General features: G+C 47.0%; 8 protein-coding genes across 8 annotated transcripts; 3 read left to right on the top strand and 5 right to left on the bottom strand.

The window, feature by feature from the left end:
- Positions 1–1,134: 1,134 nt before the first annotated feature.
- Positions 1,135–3,008, bottom strand: PpBr36_11154 (uncharacterized protein; the record flags this gene model as incomplete). Its single annotated transcript, XM_029898256.1, has 4 exons — positions 1,135–2,244; positions 2,320–2,467; positions 2,529–2,811; positions 2,867–3,008. The coding sequence occupies 4 exons, from the start codon at positions 3,006–3,008 to the stop codon at positions 1,135–1,137; spliced, it is 1,683 nt and encodes a 560-aa protein (XP_029743351.1).
- A 1,512-nt stretch (positions 3,009–4,520) lies between these two features.
- On the bottom strand, positions 4,521–4,700 carry PpBr36_11153 (uncharacterized protein; the record flags this gene model as incomplete). Its single annotated transcript, XM_029898255.1, has 1 exon — positions 4,521–4,700. One exon carries the CDS (start codon positions 4,698–4,700, stop codon positions 4,536–4,538), a length of 165 nt encoding a protein of 54 aa, XP_029743353.1. The 3' UTR covers positions 4,521–4,535.
- A 7,139-nt stretch (positions 4,701–11,839) lies between these two features.
- On the bottom strand, positions 11,840–12,441 carry PpBr36_11152 (uncharacterized protein; the record flags this gene model as incomplete). The annotated part of the gene is made up of 2 exons (XM_029898254.1): positions 11,840–11,877; positions 12,093–12,441. 2 exons carry the CDS (start codon positions 12,439–12,441, stop codon positions 11,840–11,842), a joined length of 387 nt encoding a protein of 128 aa, XP_029743346.1.
- Positions 12,442–14,510: 2,069 nt separating this feature from the next.
- PpBr36_11151 (uncharacterized protein) lies at positions 14,511–15,508 on the top strand (the record flags this gene model as incomplete). Its single annotated transcript, XM_029898253.1, has 4 exons — positions 14,511–14,546; positions 14,600–14,818; positions 14,874–15,042; positions 15,333–15,508. 4 exons carry the CDS (start codon positions 14,511–14,513, stop codon positions 15,506–15,508), a joined length of 600 nt encoding a protein of 199 aa, XP_029743355.1.
- Positions 15,509–17,585: 2,077 nt separating this feature from the next.
- On the top strand, positions 17,586–18,969 carry PpBr36_11150 (uncharacterized protein; the record flags this gene model as incomplete). The annotated part of the gene is made up of 3 exons (XM_029898252.1): positions 17,586–17,865; positions 17,922–18,238; positions 18,790–18,969. 3 exons carry the CDS (start codon positions 17,586–17,588, stop codon positions 18,967–18,969), a joined length of 777 nt encoding a protein of 258 aa, XP_029743354.1.
- Positions 18,970–22,810: 3,841 nt separating this feature from the next.
- PpBr36_11148 (uncharacterized protein) lies at positions 22,811–22,960 on the top strand (the record flags this gene model as incomplete). Its single annotated transcript, XM_029898251.1, has 1 exon — positions 22,811–22,960. One exon carries the CDS (start codon positions 22,811–22,813, stop codon positions 22,958–22,960), a length of 150 nt encoding a protein of 49 aa, XP_029743376.1.
- A 1,034-nt stretch (positions 22,961–23,994) lies between these two features.
- Positions 23,995–24,204, bottom strand: PpBr36_11147 (uncharacterized protein; the record flags this gene model as incomplete). Its single annotated transcript, XM_029898250.1, has 1 exon — positions 23,995–24,204. The coding sequence occupies one exon, from the start codon at positions 24,202–24,204 to the stop codon at positions 23,995–23,997; it is 210 nt and encodes a 69-aa protein (XP_029743363.1).
- An 870-nt stretch (positions 24,205–25,074) lies between these two features.
- Positions 25,075–25,236, bottom strand: PpBr36_11146 (uncharacterized protein; the record flags this gene model as incomplete). Its single annotated transcript, XM_029898249.1, has 1 exon — positions 25,075–25,236. The coding sequence occupies one exon, from the start codon at positions 25,234–25,236 to the stop codon at positions 25,075–25,077; it is 162 nt and encodes a 53-aa protein (XP_029743377.1).
- Between the last annotated feature and the right edge of the window lie 2,186 nt (positions 25,237–27,422).

Below are 27,422 nucleotides of genomic sequence, written 5' to 3'. Positions count from 1 at the left end.
AACCCACTAGCGACACATATGATCACCATACAGAACTCAAGGAATTGATGAGCGACAAGGTAATAAAGTAAGAACTTTTCGAAGTTCTCTGAAGCTCTAATATTATTGGCCGCAGCACACATCATCCCGCAGCTGACCTCTCCGGCAATTTACCGACGTTCGATGCTACTCAAAAATCGAGAAGGGTAGAACACCATCCTCTACTGGTATGTGGCGGCTTTGGAGGCTTTAGCTGTGAGGGTAAGTCTAGAACTGTCTTTCAGAATGCCTGCAAAAGCAGGTTTGCATGCGAGATACTTTGGGAATGGTGCCTCAATCCATTGTCTGAGACCAATAGTTACATACGTAGTCATGACAGATAGTGGCAGGGGTTGATATATGTCCACATTTATTTCTCTTGGTTAACCTTGAGCCTTACATGCGCTTGTATCTCTTGCAACGAACCGTTCGATGGCAATTGTGAGCTCGGTTCCACCAGCCCAGGATGCCACATCAATAAGCAGGATGCGGTTCACGATGGGCTACAGCTCCAAGGGAAGCTGAATGCTACGCTGAGTACAAGCTTCATGGAACTGGCCATTTCTTATTTCTTGTTCTACACTTGTTATCTGGTCTTTCGTTGAGCAGATGGCCGTGGTGTTCTATGCTAGCTCACCAGCGCTACGGCAGTTTCTGAGTCCCTTCTCAGCAAACAAAGTCAAAAGTTCGAGCTTGCCCAGGTAGCATAACAGCCACTCGGGACGTGGTTGTCAAGCATGAGCCAAAGGCTGGCCATCGGGACACGAACACAGGCCAGGACATATGGTGGCATTGGATTGCAATTGGTGCTAGAGATATATGAGGTTCCCCTGCAGCGGCTGGTTGAATGTCAAAGGACCAAGACGGATGGGTTTACTTTGTATGCTGGAGCTCAAGTTTGCGCTAGGGTTCAGTCTTCTAAACAAATCCCAAGGCGACGTTTATTCCAACCCACGATATCCGACATTGATGCCGATGGCAGTGTGAATTGAACTTGGCAAGAGGCGATAACCTACAGTTTGGTGCTGGGACCTGTGCGGCGAGCGACTTTGACACACCCACGACCAACTCAGGCCAGGCCAGGCCAGGCTTTCAAGAAACGAGCGTCATGGATTTTTAGACCACGGCAGATCGAGAATTGGTTCTGATTCTTGCTCGGCCAGTAAGGCGGATAGCCCAACCCGCAGCAAAAACACTCAGCATGATGATTGCCCCATTTGCAACTGCAACGGAGAACGTTCCTGCAATCGCCTTAGTAATCACCTCGGCTACTTGATTTACCAAAGAAAGATTTCCTTCCAGGCTAGGATGCCTGAAACCCGCAAGCATGCTCCAGATTTCGTCACCTGTGATGTCGTCTTCCCCACCACTGAGCATCGCGTCGCTGAGGTATCTAAAGCCAAGATTCTGATATATGCAAGCGCAGACTGAGGTAGCAAGGGAGATGACGCCGAAATGCAGCGTGGCGAATAGGGTAGCATAGCTGTTTGCTCGCTCAACACTCTTCTGATCCTGGTCCTGTAGTAGGATGGCTGTCTGCCGGAACACTAGCCCTACTCCTCCCCCAGATATGGCGAGTATGCCCATGACGATGCCGGCAGATCGATATGGATCTGCAGACATTTGCAGGACTGATGCAACGAGAATAAGCCCGCCGCCGAGCACATTGAGACCAGGATCAACCTTGGCTCTCTTGAACAGTGTTTCGTGGAGTATCCTCGTGAAAAGCAACGATCCGACGTACGGCAGAAGATGTGCAGCAGCTGTGGCGAGGGTGGACCCTTGAGCAAGTAAAAACACAAGCTGCGCGTATTGCAGGTTGACCGTGTAGGAGGCAGAGGCCATGCTAGTGACGGTAAAAGCCAGAATATGCTCAATACCGATTGCTTCAAAAACAATTATGCGAGATGCAGGAGTGGTGCCGATGCAGCGGAACTGCTGTGTCGCATAGGCAATCAAGAGAAAGCCAGTAAGCACCCAAGCGACGTCGGCAGAAGTTGAGCCCCAGGTCCAGCGATGACCCGAGAAGACTAGACATGCATGAAGCATCATGGCTGAGCCGCAATGTAAAATCCAACCCAGCCAGTCGGTCTCTACCAACCAGGACTGCTGTCTGGGGTTCCCTGCGATTCCGCTTGCAGTTTGGCGTCTTAGGTGCAACGGGGGAAGGAAGAAGTAGTACCCGATCCATAGGACAAGCACTATCGGTATGTTTACGAAGAAGGCCTTTCAAGGTTAGCTTGGGTGCACTTCCGTACTTCCGTCCTGCGTTTCCGAATTACGAGCAAGGCATAAACTTACCCACCGCCACGTGGCCGTGTAGCTGTCTGCGAATGCACCGGCAATGACCGGACCGAGAAATAGACCAAGCACAAAGCAGATATCTATGACAGTCTTTGTGCTGAGTGTGTTATCCGGACTAGCATATATAATGCCGTAAAGGAGGAGTCTGTCCGTGAAAAAATTAGATGGAGGACAGGTACCGTAGCTCGGAGACGACAAGATCTCACCCGTGGTAGAGTCCTGCTCCTCCCGCCCCGCTGATTGCTCGCCCCAGGATGACGGCATTCATGTCTTTAGCGGTGCCAGACACAACCACGCCTACAACAAACACGATGCTGTGAATGTAAAACTGCAGCTTCAAGTCTGCCAGCAGAGATAAGCGCCTACAAAGCGGCATGATGCACATTGCGACGGCCGGGTATGCAAGAACTACCCAAGCGAGCAAGTCATCCCGACCAAGGACGCTGAAGATTCGAGTCTGAGCGTTCGATGTGTTGCTTACGTTGTATCCTGAGTTGGACACAGTCAGAAATGAGGACCCTTCACATTCTGCAGCGGAACATACCTAGAAGCATGCTACTTAGTCCACAGCACAGCTTAAACATGAATGATCTCCAGGATAAGCATTTTTCTTTCTCGTTGAGCCTGTAAGAATTGATATCATCTGATTTTGCGGAAGACGGAAAGTCCCTGTCTTTGGGTTCCATAGTTGCTATTATCACAGGGTTTCTCAATACGAAAAAGCAGTGATAGCTACCAAAGAGAAGATCAGTTTCCCCTAGTAGCGTTCTAGTTAGATTTTATAAAAGGATAATCCAAAACAGGCTGTTCAATGCCACGAACGAGCAGCAGATCAGAAATCCACTCACCTGTTATCTCAGAGCTAGTCTTAAGCCGCATCTTGCTTATTGCTCAGATTTTCTACTCGAATCAGCAGCTATGGGCTGAAAAAGGGCTCCATAAGCCCCTATCTATGAATTCCTTTATATAACAGGCTCATATAATCAGGAGCGGACATGTCAGACCGATGAACGGAAAGTATGTTCCTCCTATAACACATAAGACAATGGAGGAAAGACTGAGAGCATGCACACAAGCCGCACGTACCGAGCTGACTGTGAAAAACGTCCTGCAAGTATATATTTTACTTAGAATAATATCCTCAGCTCTGCACCTTCTCCTAGTACTTGTCCAAACGTTAGAGCTAGCTATCAGGCTACCTTTGCTTGGCTTTTTGGCCATCACTTTTTTTTCCAGACCTGTCACAACATGGCAGGAGATCTATGATGCATTTCCACACGCAGAAGTTTCCAAACTTCTGGTTTATACAGGAGGTGTCAAAGAACTGTTACAGAAACTGAAGAATCGGAGATTCGATATAGCGAAAATTCGGTAGCGATCGAGTAATGGTTTCTTTAGCCGATGCCGTATCAGATCCAACCGGCAGGTACTGAACAATTTTGTTTCTAGATCTCCAATCGGCGAATATACAAATTCGACCAATAAATTTTGTGTATTTAGCTCACAACTGTGACTTAGACTGCTAGTGAGATTTACGCCTGTCTTGTGTTGCTTGATAGGAGGGCTTGCGCCAGCTGCGCTCAGATCCCATTGCATGGCTCCTTAGGCGAGAGCTCAGGAGCAGCGGCTTCGCAGGGCTTGAAGCAAAACGCCGGCATTTCAGTAGAATGATGCATTGGATTCGTGCTCCTATAGGCTGACCATGGATTGCCCACCATGATCCCAACGAGGCAAGACTCGAAGCTTCTGATCCTCGCAGTAGATTCGGCCACTCGCAGAGTTGGATTGATCTACACTTCTATTGCTAATGTCACTGTTTAAAGCATTCAAGTTCCAATCTCCAAGTCAAGACTACCGGACCCAACTGTGACCAGGCTCTAATTCAGTTAGTTACGGTAAAGAAGCGTAATCTCTGATCCTATCTAACAAACAGAAGAAAGGCCGAGTACAGACGCACTTGACTATGAAACACTGGATGCTTGGCTAGCCCCTAAGGCCATTACGAATATTATCGTATCTACTCTGCGGGTAGCTGAGCCAGTTCTGCGAGCGGTCAAGCGATCTCAGCTTGGCACTGGCAAGGGTAAGGCTTTTATCGTCAGTACGATCTGCTGAAATTTCCCAGAACATGCTGCCGCCAAGCGCCTTGGCCTTAGTGTATTCGACCTTCTGAATAACGCTTTTCAATGTGTCATACGTCACAAATTCTTTTGTTAGAGTATTGTAGCTGAAAGAAGCACCAATTCTGGCGTCGTATATCTCCACAGCACCCGACCGTAGCAACGCTTTGTAGTCCCAAACACCGGGTTCCCAGGATCCATTGCCGATCCCTGAAAAGGGTCTACCCGGCCCCGTTGTGTTTTGGGAAGTCCGGCCATAAAGGGGAATGCCCAGTACAAGATTTTCAGGCGGGACATCACATTACTCTCAAGCTGCCCAATAGACGACTTTGTAGTAAGCTGGCTTTCACAGACTATATCCTTATTGATCACATTCCTGGACTAAAATGGCAAGCAAAGACCTTACCAAAGCTCTATGATTGATTATTTGGGAGAAACTTTCCCAAAAGCAAGTGCTGCGGGAGAAGGTGTGCTATCATTGAAGTTTCTACAAAACCAAGTGCATGAGACTGCAAGTAGAATGGTTCTAGCTGCTTACTTGCGAAATGAAATATGGTGTTAAGCGTTCACGCGACCTGTTTGCAAAGATGGCTTCTGTCAATTTTGAGGGGAATGTTCATATACACGTATACTTACTGGTCAAAGCAAGGTCCTTGATCTCAAAGACTCCTCAGAGTCTTCGAAGATCAGGTTGTGATCTCTGAGATCACCCCTTGTCTGTTTAAGATCAACTGTCTCGGCAGTCACGTGCTGTCACGTTGCTTTGTCCTTATGTAATCCTGGCTCAGCCCGTCGGTGATTCTTCTGGGCGAGTGTCGTCAAGAGGGGCATGACCCCACCTGGCCTCCCTGGTACCAGCCCAACCATCTGCTCGTAACGAACGGGCTCGAATACGGGCGGAAGCAGTTCAAACAAACGTGTAGGAGTTTCCTGGAGTGTTTGATTCCTCGCGTGTATGTGATTGTGTTGTTGCAGGGGGTGTACTGACTTAATGAACTTTCGTTGCAGACTGGCATATGAATCGGACTCAACAGTGCGGTCTCGACGGCCGTTATGGCTTATTCCATAGAGTGATTTATTTCCAGAAAGCGTCCATAATTCAGAAGTGGGATCTAACTACAGTTGAAAGCAAACCCATCTTTCTCCTGTCAACACATGTTGGTTTTCTGTATCTGCTCCATATAGTGCCGATTGAGCCTGGGTACCTACTGCGTATGCATTCGACGACCCTAAGGGCTCTATTCTATAAGTCAAGCCGAAGTAATATACTGCTGGCACTGTTGCAGTGGATATCTACTTAAGCAGCGAAGTTGGAGAGTCACCGTTACTTCGAGATAATTCGGAAGATGTTTGATTATAGCCAAAAGTGAATGTTTGCAGCTATTGTTCTGCGGCCAAATCTGGATGTTCCCCATCTTAACAAGTAGACACACGTATCACTCGGCCACCCCCACATTTCAAAGATTGAATTTCGGTACTGCAAGCGAAGATGTAGTTGCTCCAAACTGTGTACCAGCCGATGCACTGCTTACCAATGTGCCGTAACGAATGCAAAGTTCAGACATCAAAGCGTACCTGCGTCTGAAACTGCTCTTGAAGAACCAATTCTACCAGCACAAAATTATAAAATTTTGTGTCTATTGCTGGAGTCGACTTGCCTCATGTCACGGCCAGGGTGAGCATAGCACGGAAGCTAGTTTATTCTATCGACGAAGATTCTACTTTGAGGAGAGGGAGGGAAACAAACAAAGTTCTGAGCTTGACGCGACGTAGAGGAAGGTATCACCCTGGAGCTTAGCCAAAACAATAACTGTTAAAATGCCGTGCAATTCGCTAGGTATTTGTTTCTCTCTAGGTTCATTTGCCTAATAGCCAAGTCGAGCAGATGGAAAATCTGCATACAAATCTTTCTCGTTTGTTTCAAGATCCCAATCGTCCGGTTCCAAGAGTTCCGGAGCAGGTTAACCTCGGACTGCAGTTCGTCACATTCATTAAAGTGAAGCAAAATGTTTTCCAACAAGTCGTCTAGCTCAAAATGGTTTGCAGAATAGGTGGTAGGGCTGGAGCAATTGCTTGAGCTAACGGTCGAAGTATAAAGACTAGACGATGGTCTTGGGTTCATAATTTTTAAGCTGTATTCACGTCAAATATTCTTGCATTTGCCAAATTGATAGCGCTTTAACTGTTTTTATCCTCCAAAGAAGTGGCCTAAATGAGCCTCTGGCTGTGACCCAGACACATTAGAGCAATCCAGTTTTTGTGCAATCAGACGCAGACGTTGTTACTAACACAGCAGTGCCAGAAGTAGCTATTTCTGATTGTTGCCAGGCCATAGGCAATCGTCCCAGGCCAAAGGCCGTCGTGTTTAGGGATCGGTCATACGCTTCCTCATCCACCTAGCCCGACGCCGTATTAGTAAAATTTCCCAGACACGAGTTGAAGCAACTGAACGTCTGACTGGCAGGTAACTGGGGTTTTCATTGAGCGGGGAGAATTTCTGATGGAACTCAAACATTGCTGTTAATCAAAGGTTGATTGCTGGTAAGCGATCCTGAAAAGAATTGTATCTACATGGTAATAAGCGTTGCTTATAGCCTATTTCCTAAGCATGGTGATTGTGATCTCCTGATCCAAATGGTCCCCGTCCTTGACGTCATACGAGGTTTTGATTCCTTCCCTACATAATTTTGAATTCTGTCGGGGATATCTCTCCTGGGAGAGTGTAGGACGACTCTAGCTGGTCTCCCTGGTACCGGTTATAACACCTTTTTGACGCACCCAAACTCAACTAGCACGGGCCACTACTTGTGGCAAAAGGTAAAACGGTATGTGAGGTTCCATCGATGGTTTCCAGTGTTGTGTGTGGTTGTATTAATATGTGCTTTGTTACAACGGGTAAGCTTCTCATGTATACAGTCGTGCAGTATTTAATGGTTTTTGCTGACGTTGGTAAGGGTGTGGAAGACTTTGAAAAAGAACCGTTACTGTGGGCTGCGATGCTAAGTGAGCAGCTTTTCAAAATGTTAACTCACATAACGTATGTATTCCAGCTTTAGACATACCTGAAGCAGGGCGCCGTGCTAGGGGGCCTGGCATTGCAAGCCTCCAGGTGACGTACGCCTTCTACTACTGTCAGCCACAGACAAAAAAGGTAAAACTGCATTTCAAGAGCTTAAAGAAGCAAATCCAGTGAGCTGTGATGGAACAGTGTGCTTTATAACTAATATACACAAAGTTTTGTCAAAAGCAGTTTGGAATTTTGGTACAGACAATATATCACTTTCGATTGAGGCCGCTTCAACGCGTACAAATATCGGCGGAAAGCGAGACATGAACTCCGTAAACGCCATTAATTGTCAGTTGCACGTCGTAAGGCTTTTTTGGTGATTTTTGGTGTAACTTGGCCCAAATTTGGCGTCCATAGTTCCCTGGGCCTGCCACGGCAATGGATCTGGGTGCTTTTCGTGACCAAGAGTTCCAGGATCTTCTTTCGCCTTGTTAAGTAGAGTCAAGTAGCGCCAAGCTGTCCCCGCGTTTTAAACATTGAGTTTATCTACTAAAAGCGGAAGGCAGATTTGCTCCAAAAGTACCCTTGCGACCCGGGCTGCCAATGGAAAAGTACGAACAGGCTCAAACATCAACGCCGCCCTGGACCCCCAGATCGCGAAGCACATCCACACACTCCACAGGTTGCCAAGCGAAAGAGCACAAACTGTGCTTTGAGGAATATCCAGACTATCCAATGCAATTTTTCAAATGCAACAGCAAAAACTGAATAACCCTTAGACCGCCAAATACAATAGCCCAAACTAGCTGTCAGGAATATCTACAACTTATGTTTCCAAGAAGCCCAAGCTGGCTGCGAAGAATGTTCATACCACCGGATAGCTAGCAAGAAATGATCAATGATTGTATGAGCAGGGTTGTACAGTTTGGAGCAAATTTATCTTCCGCTTTCAGTACATACATTCAATCTCAAAAATGTGGAGACTGTCTAAGGCTACTTGAATGTACGTGATGAAGGAAGGTCCAGATTTGGCCCCATGACAAGCGATAAACATCCATTTTCGGCTCTAATGATCCATCTGCCCAAATCCCTCCAAGTACCCGAAAGTGCTCCATTTGGCTGCATAGCTGAAGGTCCACTGCAACAGTGCGAGTGGGTCAGCAGACTACTTATCCAGACGTACAGAGGAACGTTTCTTATCGACGTAGGCAGTGTATGTATGCAATAAAGTGGGCACTGCATCATCCATGGCGGTATCACGTGCTGTGTGGGATGCAGGCGGCGATGAATAGGCGATGCAGAACTTAGAACGAGGTGCACAAAGTGCGGTACAACGTTGTTCCGAAACGTTACCGCCCATCCACGGTTTCCAAACGCGCTCCACCTAGTAGTAGTACGGCTAACAACCACGGCCCTTCGAGCTGCGTGACCTCTCGTCTCGACGACCTTCGTCTACCTAGGGGATGGGTTCCTAGCCTTTGTTGACGATTTTACTTCGATTCTTGGAAAGGGCATCCTGACAGACCTTGCAGGCGCAAATTCTCAGCCATGGCTTTGCCAAGCATACGCCCTAGGCAGTCCTCGCTGTGCGATTGGACCAACCGTTGCCTGCCATGATCACAGTCTTACCAACCCCTCATTTTGACCTCAATTTGAGTCATCATCAGTCTTACTGAACAGAATGCCATCGTTTACGTGGATCATTCTGCTGTTGCCAACAAAGAGATGGGAATCTCAAAGATCTTGGAACGTTTGAAGGACTTCCGTCATGGGAACAGCAAAGTCAACAACCTAGTCGCCCGCGACAATCGATCCAACGCGATACCCTTGCCTCTCGAAGCCAGCTCGGTAGCCGATGCGTCCCACAACTTACCATATCTCCCCGAGCGAACCTCGAACCCTAATCCAATGGCACCCCCTACAGCGTTGCTTGTCCCTACGACGCTAGAAACTACGAGTTCAACAGCGCTTTCCATCATACCGCTCTCACAGATAATGCCACCAGCCAAGCGGCACCGCGAGGCAGATACGTCTGAGAAAGAGCCTAGAATTACACCGGAGGACTTCACAGTTGGCTGGATTTGCGCTCTACCTATCGAGCTGGCAGCCGCGGCTGAGATCATGGACGAGGAATTTGCCGACCTACCCTCCCCCCGACCGACTCTAATATCTACTCCTTCGGCCGCATCGGAAACCATAACGTCGTGGCTGCTTGCCCGCCAGCCGGTCAGATGGGCACGAACCAAGCAGCTGTTGTGGCCAGCCAAATGAACGCCAGTTTCCCCTCGTTGCGATTTGGCGTTTTAGTCGGCATCGGCGGTGGAGTTCCGAACCTCGATGCGGATATTGATATCGGCGACGTCGTAATTAGCCAGCCTGCAGATCACTATGGTGGAGTTGTTCAATACGATTTTGGGAAAACTGGAGCTGGCGGTCGTATCACTCGTACCGGCAGCCTCAACGCGCCGCCGACAATTCTTCTCAACGCCTTGGCCAAGCTTCGTGCCAACGACTTTCGGGACAGGATGCAAATCCTCGCGCATCTATCAAAACTTTCTAGCCAGCCAAAATTCGCATCCCCAGGTCCCGAATTTGCGACTATGCAGATGCGCATCAGAGCAAGCGATAGCAACCGTACGCAGCAGCAACTGCGGCAGCATGCGCAAAAGAGCTTCTCTCTGTGATACCTCGAGAAAAGGTTCTCGAGGAGAAGCTTGTTCGACAATTGATCCCTAGTGAGTAAATTCTTTCAGGCAACTTGGGAAACGGAACATTGCATACTGTGTTATGGCACTTTATAGGTTTTTAATTTAATTATGTAAGAATATTACGTTGACCAGTATTTGTGCTATTAGTCGCCGAGAAACAACTTCAAATTTCCATACATCAACGCGGTATTTCTGCTCAGCAACTCGCAGAGCTTCAGCTGCAGAGGTTCGTAGTAATTCGCTTAGTTGTAGACCTTAATTGACGGCTATTAGCGAGATACTTAAAGATCGCCCCGTGGACCTTCCTGTTGTTTCCCAAGCACGTTACGACAGCAGCGATGTTCAAAACAGCCCAAATTGTGAAGGTAAAACTCGGCTTCGCATTCGGGAAACCATATACCACTGGGCGGATGAATGTGCTGAACCTCTATTTTGGCTAGTTGGTCCTGCGGGGACCGGAAAATCGACCATCGCACGCACTATCGCTGACACCTTCCATCACAAAAAACGACTTGGTGCTGGCTACTTCTTCAAAAGAGGAGAACGGGACCGCAATGACACGACGCGTCTTTTTCTCACCCTCGTTGCGCAGTTTGCTAAGACAATTCCTTACTTCAGAAGCTGTCTTGAAAAATCCCTTAGCGGTCTTGACAAAAATACGGTGGAGAAAAAGGGCCTTGCCATCCAGTTCGAAAAGCTGTTGTAGCTCCCTTTGGGTGACTTACCCCAAACTGACGCCAACCATGGATCTTGGATAATCATCATCGATGCTTTGGACGAATGCGAGCAACCTGGCCACCTCAGCCAGGTTTTAGCTCTACTTTCCAAACTGGGTACTGTTAACGCGGTGTGCCTGCGGGTGTTGATCACAAGCAGATCTACGTCTGCTGTGGTGGCTGCCCTCAATAGCGTTCGCTATCGCAGTCTGGATCTAGAGGCAGAGCACCGAAACGAAACGCGAAGCGACGTTGCCAATTTTCTTAAACAAAAGTTTGCTGTTATTAAGCACCAATGGGAGATCCTGGAAAATTGGCCAGATCCAGCGCAACTAGACCGTCTGATCCATTTGTCGACAACGCCTTCTCCTCTACTTATCTATGCAGCGACTTTATATCGCTTTATCGATGATCCCGATAAACGGGGAGATCCAGTTGACCAGCTAAAACTCTGGCTTCGTCAATGCGATAGCAATACTCCCCAGCTAAATCAGGTTTACCTGCCGATCCTACACTACGTTTTGTTCGGAAGTTATAATGTTCACGAGAAACCGAAGCCGTTAGCGGAGAACCTCCGAATGGAGCTATTCGATGTTTTAGGAGCTGTTATACTCGCTGCCACCCCTTTGTCATACAAACCGATCGCGGCCCTGCTTGGCATGCCTTCACGTCGTGTTCATAGACCTTGTCTACGCGTAGGGATTCGGGGTTGAGACAATGTAACTAGTGCGATTCGCTATACCTAATTATCTGTCTTGTCTACCGTACAAAAGGGAGTAAAATGCAATCTGGCTACAGAGGGAAATAAAGGGGTGGTGTGGAGTTGTGGATGCCTGAAAGGTTAGGAATTCGGATCGCACTTGATATATGCTAGTCAGCGTGCATCCACACGCCCAAGTGCGATAACAGTGACTATTATTCCAATACGTCGAGTTGCTTTGCGGCTACATCATTTACACGCCGTCCTCAGCGTCCCGAGCGACCCTGACATTCCCGTACGGCTCCTGCATAAGTCAATCAGTGACTTCATGCTCAATTTCAAAGCCTCTAGTCACTTTGATTATGGGGTAGACGCGGCACACGCTATGCTCGCGGCACAATGCATCAAACGCATGGAAGCAGGGCTCAGACGGGATATTTGCAACATTCGAAAGCCAGACGTGCTCAGAAACGAGATGAAAAGCAAATGATAAATACAAAGATCCCCGCAGATCTGTACTTTTGCTACCGAGACGGATTGGGTCCTTAAATGTGTGTTTTAGGTTCGACACTTGGATCTGCCCGACTTTCTTCTGCTTTGTGCTTTTGTTCAGCTTGTAAGGCTCGCCTCCAAGGGCCAGGAAAGCCAGTATGCTGTGGCGGCAATTGCTTTTGAGCATATATTGCATGCTTTCGCGCAGTATTTTCGCCTTTGTTCTGTCAGCCTCGTTTCCCCCTGGCTTTTGCAGGCGCTGCAGATTGAGAGCGATACGATCTCTGTCCTTGCTGCTCAAACTCTTATCCGCCCTTATCCTTCGTCCGATCTTGTTGACTCGGTCGTGAACCGGCATAGGACCGTGTCGAGTCATGGTTCTAGTTTGGGTTGGCGTTGCTGTTTCGAGCAAAAAGTCGCTTTAATAATTGTTTGAGCTTGTGGATGTATTATTACTGGGCTTTACAATGCAGCCTGATCTTGAGGACGAGGTTCTGTCCGCCGTGGTCCGTGGTAGCCATTTCTAGGCAGCAAACGCGATTCACTTTTGCTCGCAAATTCATACGGTCGCAGCATTGTTTTGGTTCACGAGATGCTGTCGTGTCGCGTTTGCATTGGGATCAAAGTGGACCCGTCTTAAGGGTTAGGGCTAGGTTCAAAGTGCGATATCAGAGGTAAAGAACCAGATACTTTTTGACATTTGTAGGTTGTTTGCTATATTAGACCAGTGCTGTTACAATTGCGCAGATTGCCTCTGATGTGAATTTGTATTCTGGAAGCAGAAACTAGTCGAGATGAGAGTATAGGTCGACATAGGTAATTATACAATTGATAATGCTGCAAACAACGCCTTGCGGGCTGTTTGCTTTTGGAGGTTCTGAATTCGGAAGACGGTTGTCAAGATGTGATGTTGGGTTTTGTTACATTGATCGGGCATTTTAGAGAGCAGAAATGATGTTGGTTTTGCTGTAGAAGCAAAGCTCACGAATACCAGATCATCTGGTAGACCTAGGACATCGTCTGTCACAGCCCCAATGGTGATCGCTCCGTTCTTGCTTAGTCACGAATCCAACCGCAGCGGGAGCCATATGTCAAGATAACGATAAATAACTGACTCAATGTCAGTACCAGCTACCAGCAGTAAATGATGGCGTCAGCGTGACCGTCATTTTTAGGGAGCTGGGCTTTTGGAAAAGACCGGAAGTATTGATAGGAATAGGGGTGCCCATGAGAGCTGAGCCTTTCATATTTGAGCTCGACTACAACAATCAGCCAGAGCCTATTAACGGTAAATACGAGTGCTCGGGATTCTCTCAATGCCGACTTAGAGCTCATACTAAAACCTTAGACGCCTTCATGATGCAACTAAGGGAATCCTCAGCAAGCTTTCGAATATGCCATCAGCCTTGCAGCAACAACGTACTATTTCTGCGGATAGGTGCCACTTGCCCCAGACCAGTGTTCGTGTTTCTATTAGAATCGAATCATTTAGGGTCACATTGCACGAAAATTGAAACGACGGTTGTGATATAAGCAGCTCTCCATTTAACTACTGCAAAGACTTGTAAGTAGCCAACAAACAGACGCAGAGATTAGAATCGTAGATCACCGGAAAAGATTAGAACCAAGCGGTGCACATATTGGTAGGCAGCCCAAGCGAGAAAGACTATCTTGGCTTCTTCTCTGAACTGAATAAAAGCCACTGACTAGGAACCATACGCCTATACTGTACTACTTGTACTCCTTGAGATTACGTCAGTTGACTTTTATCACAATCTATCTCTTTGAAGTCGAATGATCTAACGAATGCTGTCTCGTATGGGACAGAAGCATCCCAATAAACATTTTATCTGGAGGGTTTACCTTTGATTCTAAACGGCGGAAGTCAAATTTCTGATCAGCGGCTGAGGCGCTTAGGGTTTCCTTCCATGATATATGCATCAAACGAAAAGAGAAAAGTGGTACTAGAACAGCCAACCAGGCATCATGTGCATTGCGGAACTATTCTGCTGTTTGTAAGTCAAACATTTAACCAGCCATCCATAAAATCCAAAATTCCGTAATACTCTGAAGCTTTCTAGATACCTAAGTTTGACTAATCCGCTGTGGAGATGTAATCAGCTTCCTATGCACACGCGTCCGTAACAAAGAATTCCGAATCGCAATTTTTGGATGACAATCTGAAACCTGCCCGACCTCAGTCGTCACCACAGCCACAACCGACTTTTCAGAGTGGTATGGCCTAATGCTTGGCATAACTGACAGTCAAGATTATAGAGGCCGCAAGATGTATAAGTCATTTTCGAAGTCTAAAAGCGCATTCTGACATTTGGTATAACTAACGTGGACTCTATATAAAAGTCTACCAACATAACTCGAGTTCAATGATCGAGAAAGCTACATACTAGAGCACAATATCACATTAAGCTTTGAATCATTTACGCAATGGACTGGGAGTCTAACCACGAGTTTGGCGACGAGGTATGAAACTGCCTTTTCCCAATGGCAAGATAGTCTCTTAACAACTGCATCAGGGCGAAATAGAAAGCTGCAAACCCGAGGCGAATGCGTTGGAACTTTCGCACAGAATCGTTCTTCGTGGGCTGAACATACACCAAGTCCCACTCTACTTCAACGATCTAGAACTGGACATCCACTTTGATGTTCAGTGGCAGAGCAAGAACTCAGTTACGCTTGTATTCGAAACGACGGAGAATGCAGCTAAGGCATTCAGCCTTCTCTCCTCGGACGCGGTCGATATTTCTTGCATCGAACCACTTCAATTCGTCCCGGCTAAGCCCTTCTCAGGGCTGCAAGTACGCTTTGCTGATTCCGATGATCGGAGATCAACTGACCGGATTCGCTGGCCCGGTGGTCGGACAAGGGACTTGTACCATCAAGGTAGGCATGATGGGTTTGAAAGAGGGCTGGGTGGTCGCGGTGGCCGGGGTCGAGGCCGAGGGGGGCATGGTAGAGGGTATGGAAGGTACAACAGAGTTTATGACAGCTGGTGCTAGTCATCTGGCTTGCTTACACTGTTGAACACTGGCATGACGGCTTTGCTCAAATCCACTGATGTAATTAGGTGCAAGGCATCTCGATTAATTTTAAACGGCGATGGCATATCACTTGCGAAGGCCTATTATTCACGGACGACCCTGCATCGTTCCGCAGCAGCTGAGACGGCCGCGGCGTGGAGACTTGGACCGCGCCTGGAGCCGGACCAAAAATGAGTATCAGGCTCTTGCCATATGTACAACCACTCAGACGCCAGCTTTGATGCTGCTGCTTCCGAGATACGACAGCTATGGACAATGCAAGAGGAGCAGCGCTTCTTGCCTCGACCTGTCGCCTGCCTCGCCCTCGTCGAGAAAATTGAGCTGGTCGAGGAGCACGCGGGGATTACATACGTGCGCAAGAACGGGCAGTTTATTGAAGATTAGCAAGCAACGACAACCTAATGTCAATTGATGGTGAAGACTACATCGAGTTCCCTTGCTTCCCAACCCTAGTTTCTGGTTCTCAGCGCTCAGTTGTCATCTTATAATATATGCAATACCAATCACTTTGGTACGGTTGACCAACCTACAAAATCCAGTTTCACGTAAAAAAACCAACTTTTGCGGCCCCCTGGAGGACGTTCTACAGCAAAGACTTGAAGAGAAGTGGTACCCTAACCATCACTTGATCTGTAAGTAAGGCGGAATCTTGAGAACACATGCGAAAATGTATCATTTCCATCTAATTGGAACAGCACGAGAAAGGTCAGCTACAACAACACTGCCTCGGCAGCTGTTGGTGACAAAATAACTATTATTAAAAAGCATCTTCTAAAGCCTTCACACCCCAAACTGTTTCCCAACAAAAACTCAGTGTTGACGAGATAAGCTTGAGTTTGATTGGGGACAAAAGCCAGGCTCCGCATCTTGATAACGAATTCAACCGAACGACCAAAAACTGCCATCGGGCTTTTTCTCCCTCTCTCGACCAGCGCCAGACAAGCGACAAATACGCCTGTTATCATGCTTGCACTTATTGCTCACCTGCCCAGCACCAATGCCTCTTGTCCCACTCGCCCGCCACGATTCCCGCCGACATAGATGGCGACATCAAAATGGGGAACGCGTCTTTTGGATTATTCATCGCAGCACAGAAGCAACCCTCCCATATCAATGCCCTATACAGACTGAGTTCATTTATTTTAAGCTGTTTCCGGGGATCGGAACTGGCTCGAGCTTTGCTGAGTTTCTCATTGCAGCTGGCAACATTCTAACAAACTGTCAACGGGCATGGGAGGGGTTTGTGGTGTTGCTTGAAGCTGCCTCAATCCAAAACCAATAGATTCAAGGCCAGGATCAAGTTTTGGACCAGGATGTGATTGACCAGTTCTGTATTCATTAGACGAATTCGACTAAAGGAAATCAGATGACGAGGAATTGCCCTGATGTGTAACCCAGGTGACAATGACTGGTTTTGAAATTGCAGAACAGAAGAAATTCCCTCGTATCGTTCTAGATCGCAGATAGATTCTCTAGAATCATTTTCAGCAAGGGTTGCCGAAGTATGTGAAGGCCAATCGCCCTGTCGGATGCGTCGCATAATGTAGCGTTAGCAACCTAATCCCTGATTGCTGTCGACACTGTCCAGTAAGGACAATAATCGCTCAAAAATCGAGATGGAGATTCTAATTCTGGCAGTTGAATCGCATGTGTGTGCGTAAAAGCCGCGAAGTAAGTTTGCAGATCTCCGACGACTCTACATTTGCTTTTGTTGCTGTATCAGAGTTTGAATTTCAGCATCGAAAATACTTGTTTAGTTCGCAACACAGCAAGGATGTTTAGAAGTACCTCTCTTTCCTCGGCAAGCATATGCGGAACTTACATATGAAAAAAATCTACACGTGATAACTATAACCTTCCCAACCCCTCTGCTGAGTTATAGATGAATGGGATGAATCCTATCATCTGATGTTGATACCCGATGACTTTGGAGGCTTCCGCCTATGAATTCAACTATCAGAGCAAGGCGTTCAGGACCGCAGTTCTAGGGCTCTATTAATGACAGCTACTGTGCTAGTTATTTGAGATGAAAACAAAATCAGGCTCGAACGTCCAATGCTCTCGCATTTTCTTATCAACTACAGCAATTCAGATTTACAACTATATGTGGAGAATTGAATTGAGCGACTCATCAGCTTTGAAGATTTAGTATCCAACGAAATCGAGTCTCACGACTCTCTGCTTTCGTTCCGTCGCCGAGAAGGCAAATTTGACAAATCACTCACCGCGTCCTTATCTGTCTTGAGCTTATTTGTAAATGCAATTTTGCTAGACTATCACTAGTATTTCACTTGCTAGAAGAAGATGACTGCTATTCTTTGATGCGTTTCTCTTGCTATAAATTCTGCCATTCCGCCGTTGTACTTTGACAACTGAAATCACCAGAACAAGCCCCTTCTATCTGCAAATTCTTTTCAGAAAGTTCACTACTGCCTACTACTTTACATTCTACTAGTTCAACATGACAACCAACAAGACTGCATTTGACTATGTGGTGAATCATTTTTTCCTTCCACCTAAGCTCCCCCAAGGAGATGACTGGACGCCCTCAAACCGATCAACCCTGCAATCAGCCCTATTAGCATTCATTGAGAAGTTCAGGGCTTTCGTTGTGTCCCGCAGATATGCGCTGGTCGATTCGGCAGCGTCAATGATTCGACGTATGGTCATGGCTCAAGATGAGACTGGTAACATTAACTGTGACAATCTTGGAAAAGTTCTCCAAGAGATCGGGCAGTCTGGTGCGTGACTTTTCGGAGTCTTCTGTAGGATACAATAATCCTAACAAAAGCTCCAGGTCCAGGAGAAGCCGTGCCTCTGCATGTTGTTTCCCAGAATGCAGGCGTCTTTCTTACCAGGCACAAAGACTCCGTCTATATTGAGACTTTTGAGCTTGCTCTTAACTCGGCCGTCATGGAATCCCCCGGCAGACTTAGCCGATACTTCCCTGGGTATGCCATGGCGATGGACCTGGACATTTTTCGTGACCCAAAGTTCCAGTCGTGCTTTGCCTCGATCCTGCACAAGCTTGGTCATCAAGATGCCCCCGGTACCTGTCCTCGCGTCAAATTGACGGTCGTCTCACAACGTTGGAAGGATTATCCTTTCTTCCAGGTATTTACATTGTCGGACACAAGTTGGAATTTTCGGCAACAATTCGCAATAATAGTGGGGAAGTGGTTCAGTGGATAGACTGCCCTCTGGGCAGCACAGAAACTGCTCACGGCATTTATGCCATTATTTGGGGGCTGCGTCGCATCGCCCAGTACCTTGCCCAGGTGTATTGGCCGTGGTTTCAAAAAAAAAAAAACATACTGCGTCTGGCAAATGGACCTGATTTATAGAATTAGCATATAATGACAATTAATGACAAAGTTGATCATCAGCTTCGTTTCCAAGCATTGTGAATTCAGGACGAGTTCATGTGGCAAGCCCATGTCGACTCTATGCTTTACTTACCCAGTGAATCCCTTCCATCTTTACCATCACCTGTACCCGCTAATATAGACTGCTTAAATGTACCCTTTTGAGTGCCTCTGGCCGCCTATCTGGGCAAATTCTCCAGACATGATTCTGCCTCCAGGATTTACCGCGGCACGAAGAGGGCAAGGGCCGAATCATATGACAGCAGATCATGGGCCAGCTGACCATCTTGCGCAACCAAGCGCTTATCGATTAGCGATACAACCTCCGACGCGTCACCACCGACGCGCCACAAGCTATGCCCCCAGATCCTCAATCAGTTCGACCATGTTTCGTCCGTGCACGAGGCCCACCCGGCCAATCACGCCGCTCGCCTCAATCTATTCGACTTGGAGAATGTGGGAAGCCATGAGAAAGTATAGTTTGTGCAGAGATCAGCGGAAACTAAATACCCATTGCATCCATCCCTCTAAACTAGCTATTTCATATTCTGTTTCAGTCGATTGAGAGCGATGAAGAACTTATGTTCGAGGTTTGACATCCACTGAAGTTTGTAACCGTGCCCTTTGCCAATTCCAATTCTGCCAAAACATGCTTGAGCAAAGTCTCAGCTTTCTCTATGCCTTCTCTTATCTCTAATAGGATAATTTCAAGGTTTTTCACGTCTTTCTTGCACCGACAGTCACAGCTACCGTAAAGATGGCTTAAGGACATTTCCGACATCTCATTGTCGGAACAAAGTTCATCTGGAACAACGAAGTCAACGAGACTCCCGGTGCTATCTGAGTCATCAGAACTAATCTCCTTTACTTCGTTGATCGACATGTTCGCATAGTCCATCGAACTGCGCAGAGAGTTTTCCGGATTTTGACAGCGAAAAGGAGGAATGTTTACCGAGTATACTTTAAGAAATTGAGAATTTGACGCAGTATATATTCAGGCTCCGGCTTCTCATGACAACCTTATGTCCAATTCCCATATAGAAAGTAGCATAAAATCGCCAGTAATCAGCTCTAGAGCGACTGCCAGATCCAAAAGCACAAACCAACTAGAACAACCACGCCGCCCACATCGTAGGCCATATCCAAAATTGGCTACAAAAAGCTGCTTCATACACCCCAGATTGCCAAGCAACAAGGCTCAAACTAGTTGTGAGAACTATTCACGCCATGCAGTTTGGAGCAAATCTATCTTTTGCTTTCAGTACAGACATTGAATCTTCAAAGTGTAGGAACGGCCTGATGCTACCTGAGTCTACCCAAGGTGGAGGGAGATCCGGATTTGGCGACAAAATAGTTAAGCTACAAACATACACTTTTGGCTCTAATGAGCCATCAAAAGTACCTCGAAGTAGCTGCAAGTGCCCCACTTAAATACTTGGCCGAAGATTGAAGCTATAACACTAAATAGTGCTACAGGCTTACCCTGGCCATAACAAAGAGTAGCCTAGGAAGATAAATATAAATGAGTGGAAAGGTTAAGTTCATCAGGCCGGCCAACAGGGCCACGGCTCGGCGCGGGAGCGAACCGAACGCGATAGGGGCTCCGAATGGTGTCCAGGGTCGTTTCAAGATGGCGGTCCTTTGTACAACAACCCAGCTTCCATCGCCCTCCAGGAAGCCACAGCAGTTTTTCCTTCTACTCCTAGGCCAAGTCTTGTCCTGTCACTTGGGACCTGAAGTTCAAGAGCAGATGAGCCTCTTATTTCAAAGGCCCGACGACTATGGAAGAATTAATTCTTAGTTCGCCTTACAAGGGCTTTCTGGAGGCTTGGGGACTCAAATAGGGCATGGCGGCAACTTCTAAACCGCCAAAATGCTGGTCGAAGAATCAGGTGGCGGAGTGAGACCCGAAGAGATTGGTCAACTTGCTCGCGAAACCACATCAACTTCAAAAGCTCTTGAGGATTTAGCCCGTCATATAAGAACTGAGCCTTTCATATTCGAGCTCGACTACAACAATCAGCCAAAGCTTATTAAGGGTAGATATGAGTGCTCAGGATACCTTTCATGCCGAATGAGAGCCCATACTACCAGGCCTTCCTTATGAGCTTTCAGCAAGGGCGTAATATTTCTGCGGACGAGAGCTACGTATTTCAGGTCCGCTTTCGTGTTTCTAGTACAGTCGAGACATTTATGGTCACGATGCACGAACATCGAAGCGGCGGCTTTGATACAAGCGTCTCTCCACTTACGCCGTAAAGACTCGTAGATTCCAGCAACAACTGTAAATCGCCGGAAAAGATCAGTACCAAACAGTGCACGTATTGGTAGGCAGCCCAATCGACGAAGACTATCTTTTTGACTTCTTCTCAGTGAACTCAAATAAAAATCCAAGGACTAGCAGCACATGATCCTGGATATGACAGGGCCTGAGCACTTTTCTAGCTCGTCATCACTGCTAGCATTGTTGTTTCATCTCCAAGAGCTCGACCAGGATCGATCTCATATCTCCATATGTCGAAAAGGGGCAGGAAGAACCGAGACTCATATCCACGACACACTAGATGCACGAGCCACAAGGACTCAAAAATGTAAGACGATGCCTCGTGACTCTATGGAGTGCGGTACCATGGTAGAAGAGAGACCTAGATAGCTGGTTAATAATGCTAGTAAGTGTCTATCCCGACCGTATGAGATGGTACGAACACAAACCGACTCCAAAAAGGACTAATAAACTCGAAGATCGAGAAGAGCAACAGTTAAATTTTGTATGGGAAAGGGTAATTACTTCAGGGCTCTGCCTATTCTAGATCGCCCGGGCGTTCTAGGGGATATAGTTTTTATCTCTAGGACGCTCAGGCTTACTGTCAGTTCATAATTACCTTGCATTTGCGTGTGCATTACTTATCGGTAGTCGACAGGGGGTTGGGTCCCTATAAAAGGGTCTGTCTCCGTTATACAGATCTGAAGCCTAGTTTTGTAACCTTTGCCACTTCGATCAATAGATTAGGAAGGAATCGATATCCATTGCTTCGTCGGTCCGATAGCCCGTTATTGGGGGCTATGGGCACCCCTATTCCCATCAATACTTACAGTCTTTTCCAAAAACCCAGCTCCCTAAAAACGACGGTCGTGTTGACACCATCAATTACTGCTGGTAGCTGGTACTGACATTGAGTCAGTTATTTATCGTTATCTTGACATATGGCTCCCGCTGCGGTTGGATTCGTGACTAAGCAAGAACGGAGCGATCACCATTGGGGCTGTGACAGACGATGTCCTAGGTCTACCAGATGATCTGGTATTCGTGAGCTTTGCTTCTACAGCAAAACCAACATTATTTCTGCTCTCTAAAATACCCGATCAATGTAACAAAACCCAACATCACATCTTGACAACCGTCTTCCGAATTCAGAACCTCCAAAAGCAAACAGCCCGCAAGGCGTTGTTTGCAGCATTATCAATTGTATAATTACCTATGTCGACCTATACTCTCATCTCGACTAGTTTCTGCTTCCAGAATACAAATTCACATCAGAGGCAATCTGCGCAATTGTAACAGCACTGGTCTAATATAGCAAACAACCTACAAATGTCAAAAAGTATCTGGTTCTTTACCTTTGATATCGCACCTTGAACCTGGCCCTAACCCTTAAGTCGGGTCCACTTTAATCCAATGCAAACGCGCCAAAACAATGCTGCGACCGTATGAACTTGCGAGCAAAAGCGAATCGTGTTTGCTGCCTAGAATTGCTAGCAAGAACCACGGCGGACAAACCCTCGTCCTCTAGATCAGACTGCATCGTAAAGGCCAGTAACAATAGTCGCCGTTGCCGTAGAGGCCGATCTTTGTGCTGCATACCCAAAGCCATCAAGAACATCGGAAGTGCAAAACACGATTGCCATTGGCTCTGCCCTGCTGTTACCCGGGGTCGGATTAAGGATATACTCTCGAAAGAGACATGGAGGAAGGCTCTGGCGAGATGACTATGCTACACTCACGAGCATGGTATTTCTTTCACTGATTACGCACAGCCATAGAATGAGGCTGATTGCACACCTAGGCTCTTTTGGTAGTATTAGCAGGCATTGACCTTCATATCATCCAGTCAGGGTTTGGAATGCACTATTGGACAATTCCAGTCGGAAACGGACATTCGATTCTCAAGGTACACTTCTCTCTCGGCTTCTTGATCTTGATGCAGCTAATCCCCTATAGTATTTTTTACATCGGATCGATCGTCTACATAGTTCTTCAGACCGTCAGCAAGATGTCTTTCTTGCTTTTCCTCGGTCAAGTCTTCCCCGGCCGACGGCTATAATGTCGGGTAAAGCTTCTATACGTTGTTCTAGCCTCTCATGGCTGCATCTATTCAGTGCTGTTTGCACTTCAATTCCTTCCGGTGGAGTCAATCTCGGACCGCCATATCAGCAGTTCAAAATGCCTGGATATCGTTGCCATAGCTTATAGCAATGGAGCGCTGAGTATACTGGAGGATATCGCTATACTGATCTTGCCTTTTCCAGAAGTCTGGTATCTAAATATGGATCGTCGACATCGCTTAGCATTACTTCTGCTGTTCAGTATTGCTTGTTGTTGTCACGGCCAGGGTGAGCATAGCACGGAAGCTAGTCTATTGGCACCTATCGACGAAGATTCTACTCTGAGGAGAGGAAAGGAAACAAACAAAGTTCTGAGCTTGACGCGACGTCGATAAAGGTATCACCCTGGTGGGTCGTTGGTCAGGGGTCAGGGTTAGGGTCTGGTGATCTCATGGTCTAAATGTCACACGTAGCAGAATATTAGCCTTGACCGCAAAGTAACCTTTTCACTTTTATAACGGATTCCAATGATTTGTGAAACAATAAAACAGTATTTCAACATCTCAAACAATTGCACCCCTCATGAGATCTAGGCCTAAACTGAACGGTGGGCGCGAGCAGGAATTTTGTGAACTTTTCTGTTCAAATTATTTTTACTGGTTTGAGGTCTCGGTTATTTTGCAACCACTAACGGGCAGGGTTTCACCGATGGAAGACCGATTGTGGGCCGTTCAGGTGGCATCGGGTACTGGCATTCAGCATGGACTACGAGGCTTTCCATGTGATCCCAGTGCTCGATACACGCAGACTTTTCCCTCAATAGGAGGCCTGCCTTGGAAATGGATTGATTGTCTGAATACATTTGTTATTTATTTTTCTACTATTCACCTGATGTCGAGATCATGTGGAGCCTATCCACAAAAACTGAGTACCAACCAGGGCCTGTGGGCATACAATGAAAGCCCGTTAAAAAGCTTTTCCGCAGGTATCGCCGGGGCCCTCGAATGGCAAAAATAGTAGCTGTTTGGGGTGTGGAACTTTAGGGCAGCGACAATAGTATTTTCTTGCGCAGGGCTTTCCTACCAATTGACTGTAATTGGTTGCGTCAAATTGAACTGGCTTATGCTTGGATTTGTGGGCAAAGCAGAGCACCTGATGAACGAATGTTTATAGGGTACTGCTCTAAGCTTCCACTTGTTCATTGTGAGTCGGCGACCAGTCAAAGGGTTCAGGTGTTTTTGGACTTCTCGGTCTCTGGAACCGGGTGGAAGTGTTCGTGGTCTCCAATGGCTTGATTTGCTTGGAGCTCGTTGGTTCCTCAATCGAGTTTTGTGTCTCTCCCACAGCGTTCGTCGATGTTTCGGCAAATGGTTCCTCTGGCTTGGAAGACATTTTCTCAAAGAATGGAGATAAGGACTGCCTTTCTTTTGGATATCAGTCCTGGAACAATATTTGATGCAGGGACAATAAGGAGTCGGGCGGCCTACCTTTGGCTTTTTTTCTCTTTTGAGCTCTGCGATACAGGCGAAGAGAAAAGCCCTTCTCGTGGGGCTAAGGATAACTATGTATAAATATAGCAGGGTAAATCTAGACTCGTCACACCGCTTTCGAGCACAGATTGGTCTGATGAGGCTGGGGTAGGATTGCCAAGATAGATTGTAGGGATATATGGGCAAGTACGGACGTCGTCATGAAGCCAGACGCGTTAAATCCGACCTAAAAAGGTACACACTACTGATGATATCTTTTTGCGTTGCCCAGACTGATGCATTCGCTCGGCAGGTGCACTATCCTTTGTTATACGTACCCAAAAATCCTTTTCGGTATGGGTTATACTATTAAATTTCTATATACAATTTTAAAACGGTATCGATACGATTTTTCTTCGATTTATTACTCGTTTTCCAAAAGGGGAGTTTTCGTGTAAAAGGGGGGANCAAAGTTTCAGCACCGTGACCCCTGCTAAATTTTGACCGTGGTACTTCCCTGGTACATGAACCCAGTGCCGATGCTACTCAATTTCATTCTTGGCACTCTAGGTCTGGAACTAGAGAATTCCAGTAAGTTTCCTCAGCGTTATACGTCAGATATGTAAAAGGTGGGCTCTGCATCGTCGTCAGCAATCAAAGTGCGTACAAGGCCCCTAAGAGACTGCACGACCTCCGTTTGTCAACCTCCAACGCATTCGCATAGCAGGACGAAGTCCTCTGATTCTGGTCCGTTTGCCACATTCCCGATCTTGTCGTCAACATCGCCGTATTGTCACCCACCAAGCATGGCGACATGCTTATCTTGCAGCTGAAGCGAGAATGGTTCTCCGATATGTGAGGGGAAGGGCTTCAGCACCAAAATTACTATCGGCTTGTGCCGAGGGACAATCCGCGCCGAAGGTAACGTTTCGGCCCGTAAAAAGTAGACGGCCATGTCATGTGTGTTGGCCTTACCATCTTTTCTTCGGTTGGCAAGGGGTCGAAACGCTATCCTTGTTGCATTTAGCCAGGTTAGTTAGGTGGGGCGGCGCCTCTTCCGAAGTATCTGGTGGAAGCTTTCTGGTGTGCATTTCATATTCAATCCACTAAAGACCTCCACCAGCTACTTGACGAATTGGAAAGCGGCGCAAAAATGTGAACCTGGACCAGCGATACAGCCGCATAGTTCATTTCTGACTTGGTGCAGGGAGATCTTTAGGCGTATTACGTACTCGCCAGTTCCTTGGAGCAGAAATTCGACGGACTCTCATATAAAGGCATCCAGTGGTGTTGCGGTGTAGCAAAGGCGCATATACCCCTTGTTCGGTACCAATAGGAATCGATTCCTGTGTGATGCTCGGAATATCTGTGCCTCATCCAAGCGGACCATGCATCGACCTAGAGCCTGGCCGCACCTGCAATGTGTTGGTGCTATTACTTAGCGTTCATTGGTGCTTGTGAAAAATAAGATTTTCTATTTGTGAGAGTAGGTTTAAATTTTGATCCCTATATGTTCTGAGTAAATTGGGTGGTTACATGTACAAAACCAGACCACAAGGAAGAGAATATCGAGACAAAGCCACCCTCTACCGTAGTAGTTGTATCCTCTTTCGTTTTTCCCTGCTGGTGCTGAGTCGCTATTTTTTTTCAAGAGTATGATATTACTGGAAACGATCGGTTTAGGTGATCAAACAATGATACTGGTGAGGGTGGCGTGATGCCGCATGATCGCTTGCAGATTTGCACATCCAATGTGCTTCAGAAGTATGGCAGTTAACAATTTAGCACCGAGAAGCTGCTAAATTGTGACTGTGGTGCCTTTGACAAAGTCCCTCTTCAATTTCAGCTTGGCTTTTGCTTAGCATTTTGGAAAGGCTGAAACTAGCTGCCTTAACTCTGGCACAAGGCAGCCACACAACCATCACGGGCTACGTGGTTAAATTGTCAACTACCCACCAGCGCCAAGGCTACCGGATGCGTGCTCGTCACCCGGTGATGCAACCCAACGCGAAATAGCCATGTGCCCAGACGGGTGTATCCAAAAGGAGGTCCATGGCACTCCTTTGCAGATTGGTCATGTCTGGAAACGAGCCACGCTGGCGATGCCAAATGCAATCACTACACCTGTCAATTACACTGATACAGCTCTGAGCGCCCGAGCCACTCCCAAATAGTGTTAAGTTCAGACTACCGTTTTCTCAAACGCCAAATTCTGCCTGTCTTTCAAGCTCAGATGGATGTGCGATGTGGGTGGTTTTTGTCCATCTTGGGGCAGAACTGTGAATGGGAGAGCTTGTGTAGACTGAAAGGCAGTAATTAACTAGATGCCTGGGAGCTCAAATACTTTTTGTCATTTCCAATCCGCAACGCATCCATAAATTTCCCAATTCTGAAATATTATTCCAAGAACCAGGCAACCAAAAAATGCCATGTCATAAGTCAACCTCTCCAAAGACTGCGCCCAAACTGTTGGGAATGATAACGCAAAGCAGATATTTCATTCTTGGCTCGCACTCTCTACGTGCAAGAAACCAGAAACTGCAACGTAATCTCGGGGAGGCCGAGGACAAACACTCCGGAACACGTCCGGCCTCTCCCTGGGATCTCTTTGGGACCAATCAGCCGCGAGAGTCAAGACCGGGTCTTGAAGCCGCTCAGGCCAGATTAGATCGTTGGTGGTTGCCTTTGTTTGTCATGGTTCGCCAACGCGGCTGTGCAAGGGTTGAATTCCTGCGAAAGGTATCACGGCGCTGGGGTATGAATCGCGTTAAAACTTGTCAAAACTTTACAGCGCAATACCAAAGCAGTTTCTTTCGCCCATTTACTTAGTGCAGAAATGTGCCAAGAGAAAATACCCCTGAAACACTGCATGACCTCCTTTTGTCAACCTACACCGCATTCGCAAAGCAAGGAGGGCGAAGAATCTTGCCAAGTGCAGATCGAGAGGAACATATCCAAGTTGAGTGCCGGGATGCTCCTTGGGGGTGAAGGCCAGTAGGAACGAGCCCGTCAAAAGACTCCCGCAGAAAAGTCAGCATTAAATTCACCCCTGATTCTTCAACCACATTGATGATGATATCGATAATCCGTAAGGATATCAAAACAAGGCTTCCAAACAAGCTACATCGTATTACAGCCTCG

Source organism: Pyricularia pennisetigena (assembly GCF_004337985.1).
Source record: "Pyricularia pennisetigena strain Br36 chromosome Unknown Pyricularia_pennisetigena_Br36_Scf_16, whole genome shotgun sequence".
NCBI classification, from domain to species: Eukaryota; Fungi; Ascomycota; class Sordariomycetes; order Magnaporthales; family Pyriculariaceae; genus Pyricularia; species Pyricularia pennisetigena.
This window is presented reverse-complemented; position numbering and strand designations above follow the sequence as displayed.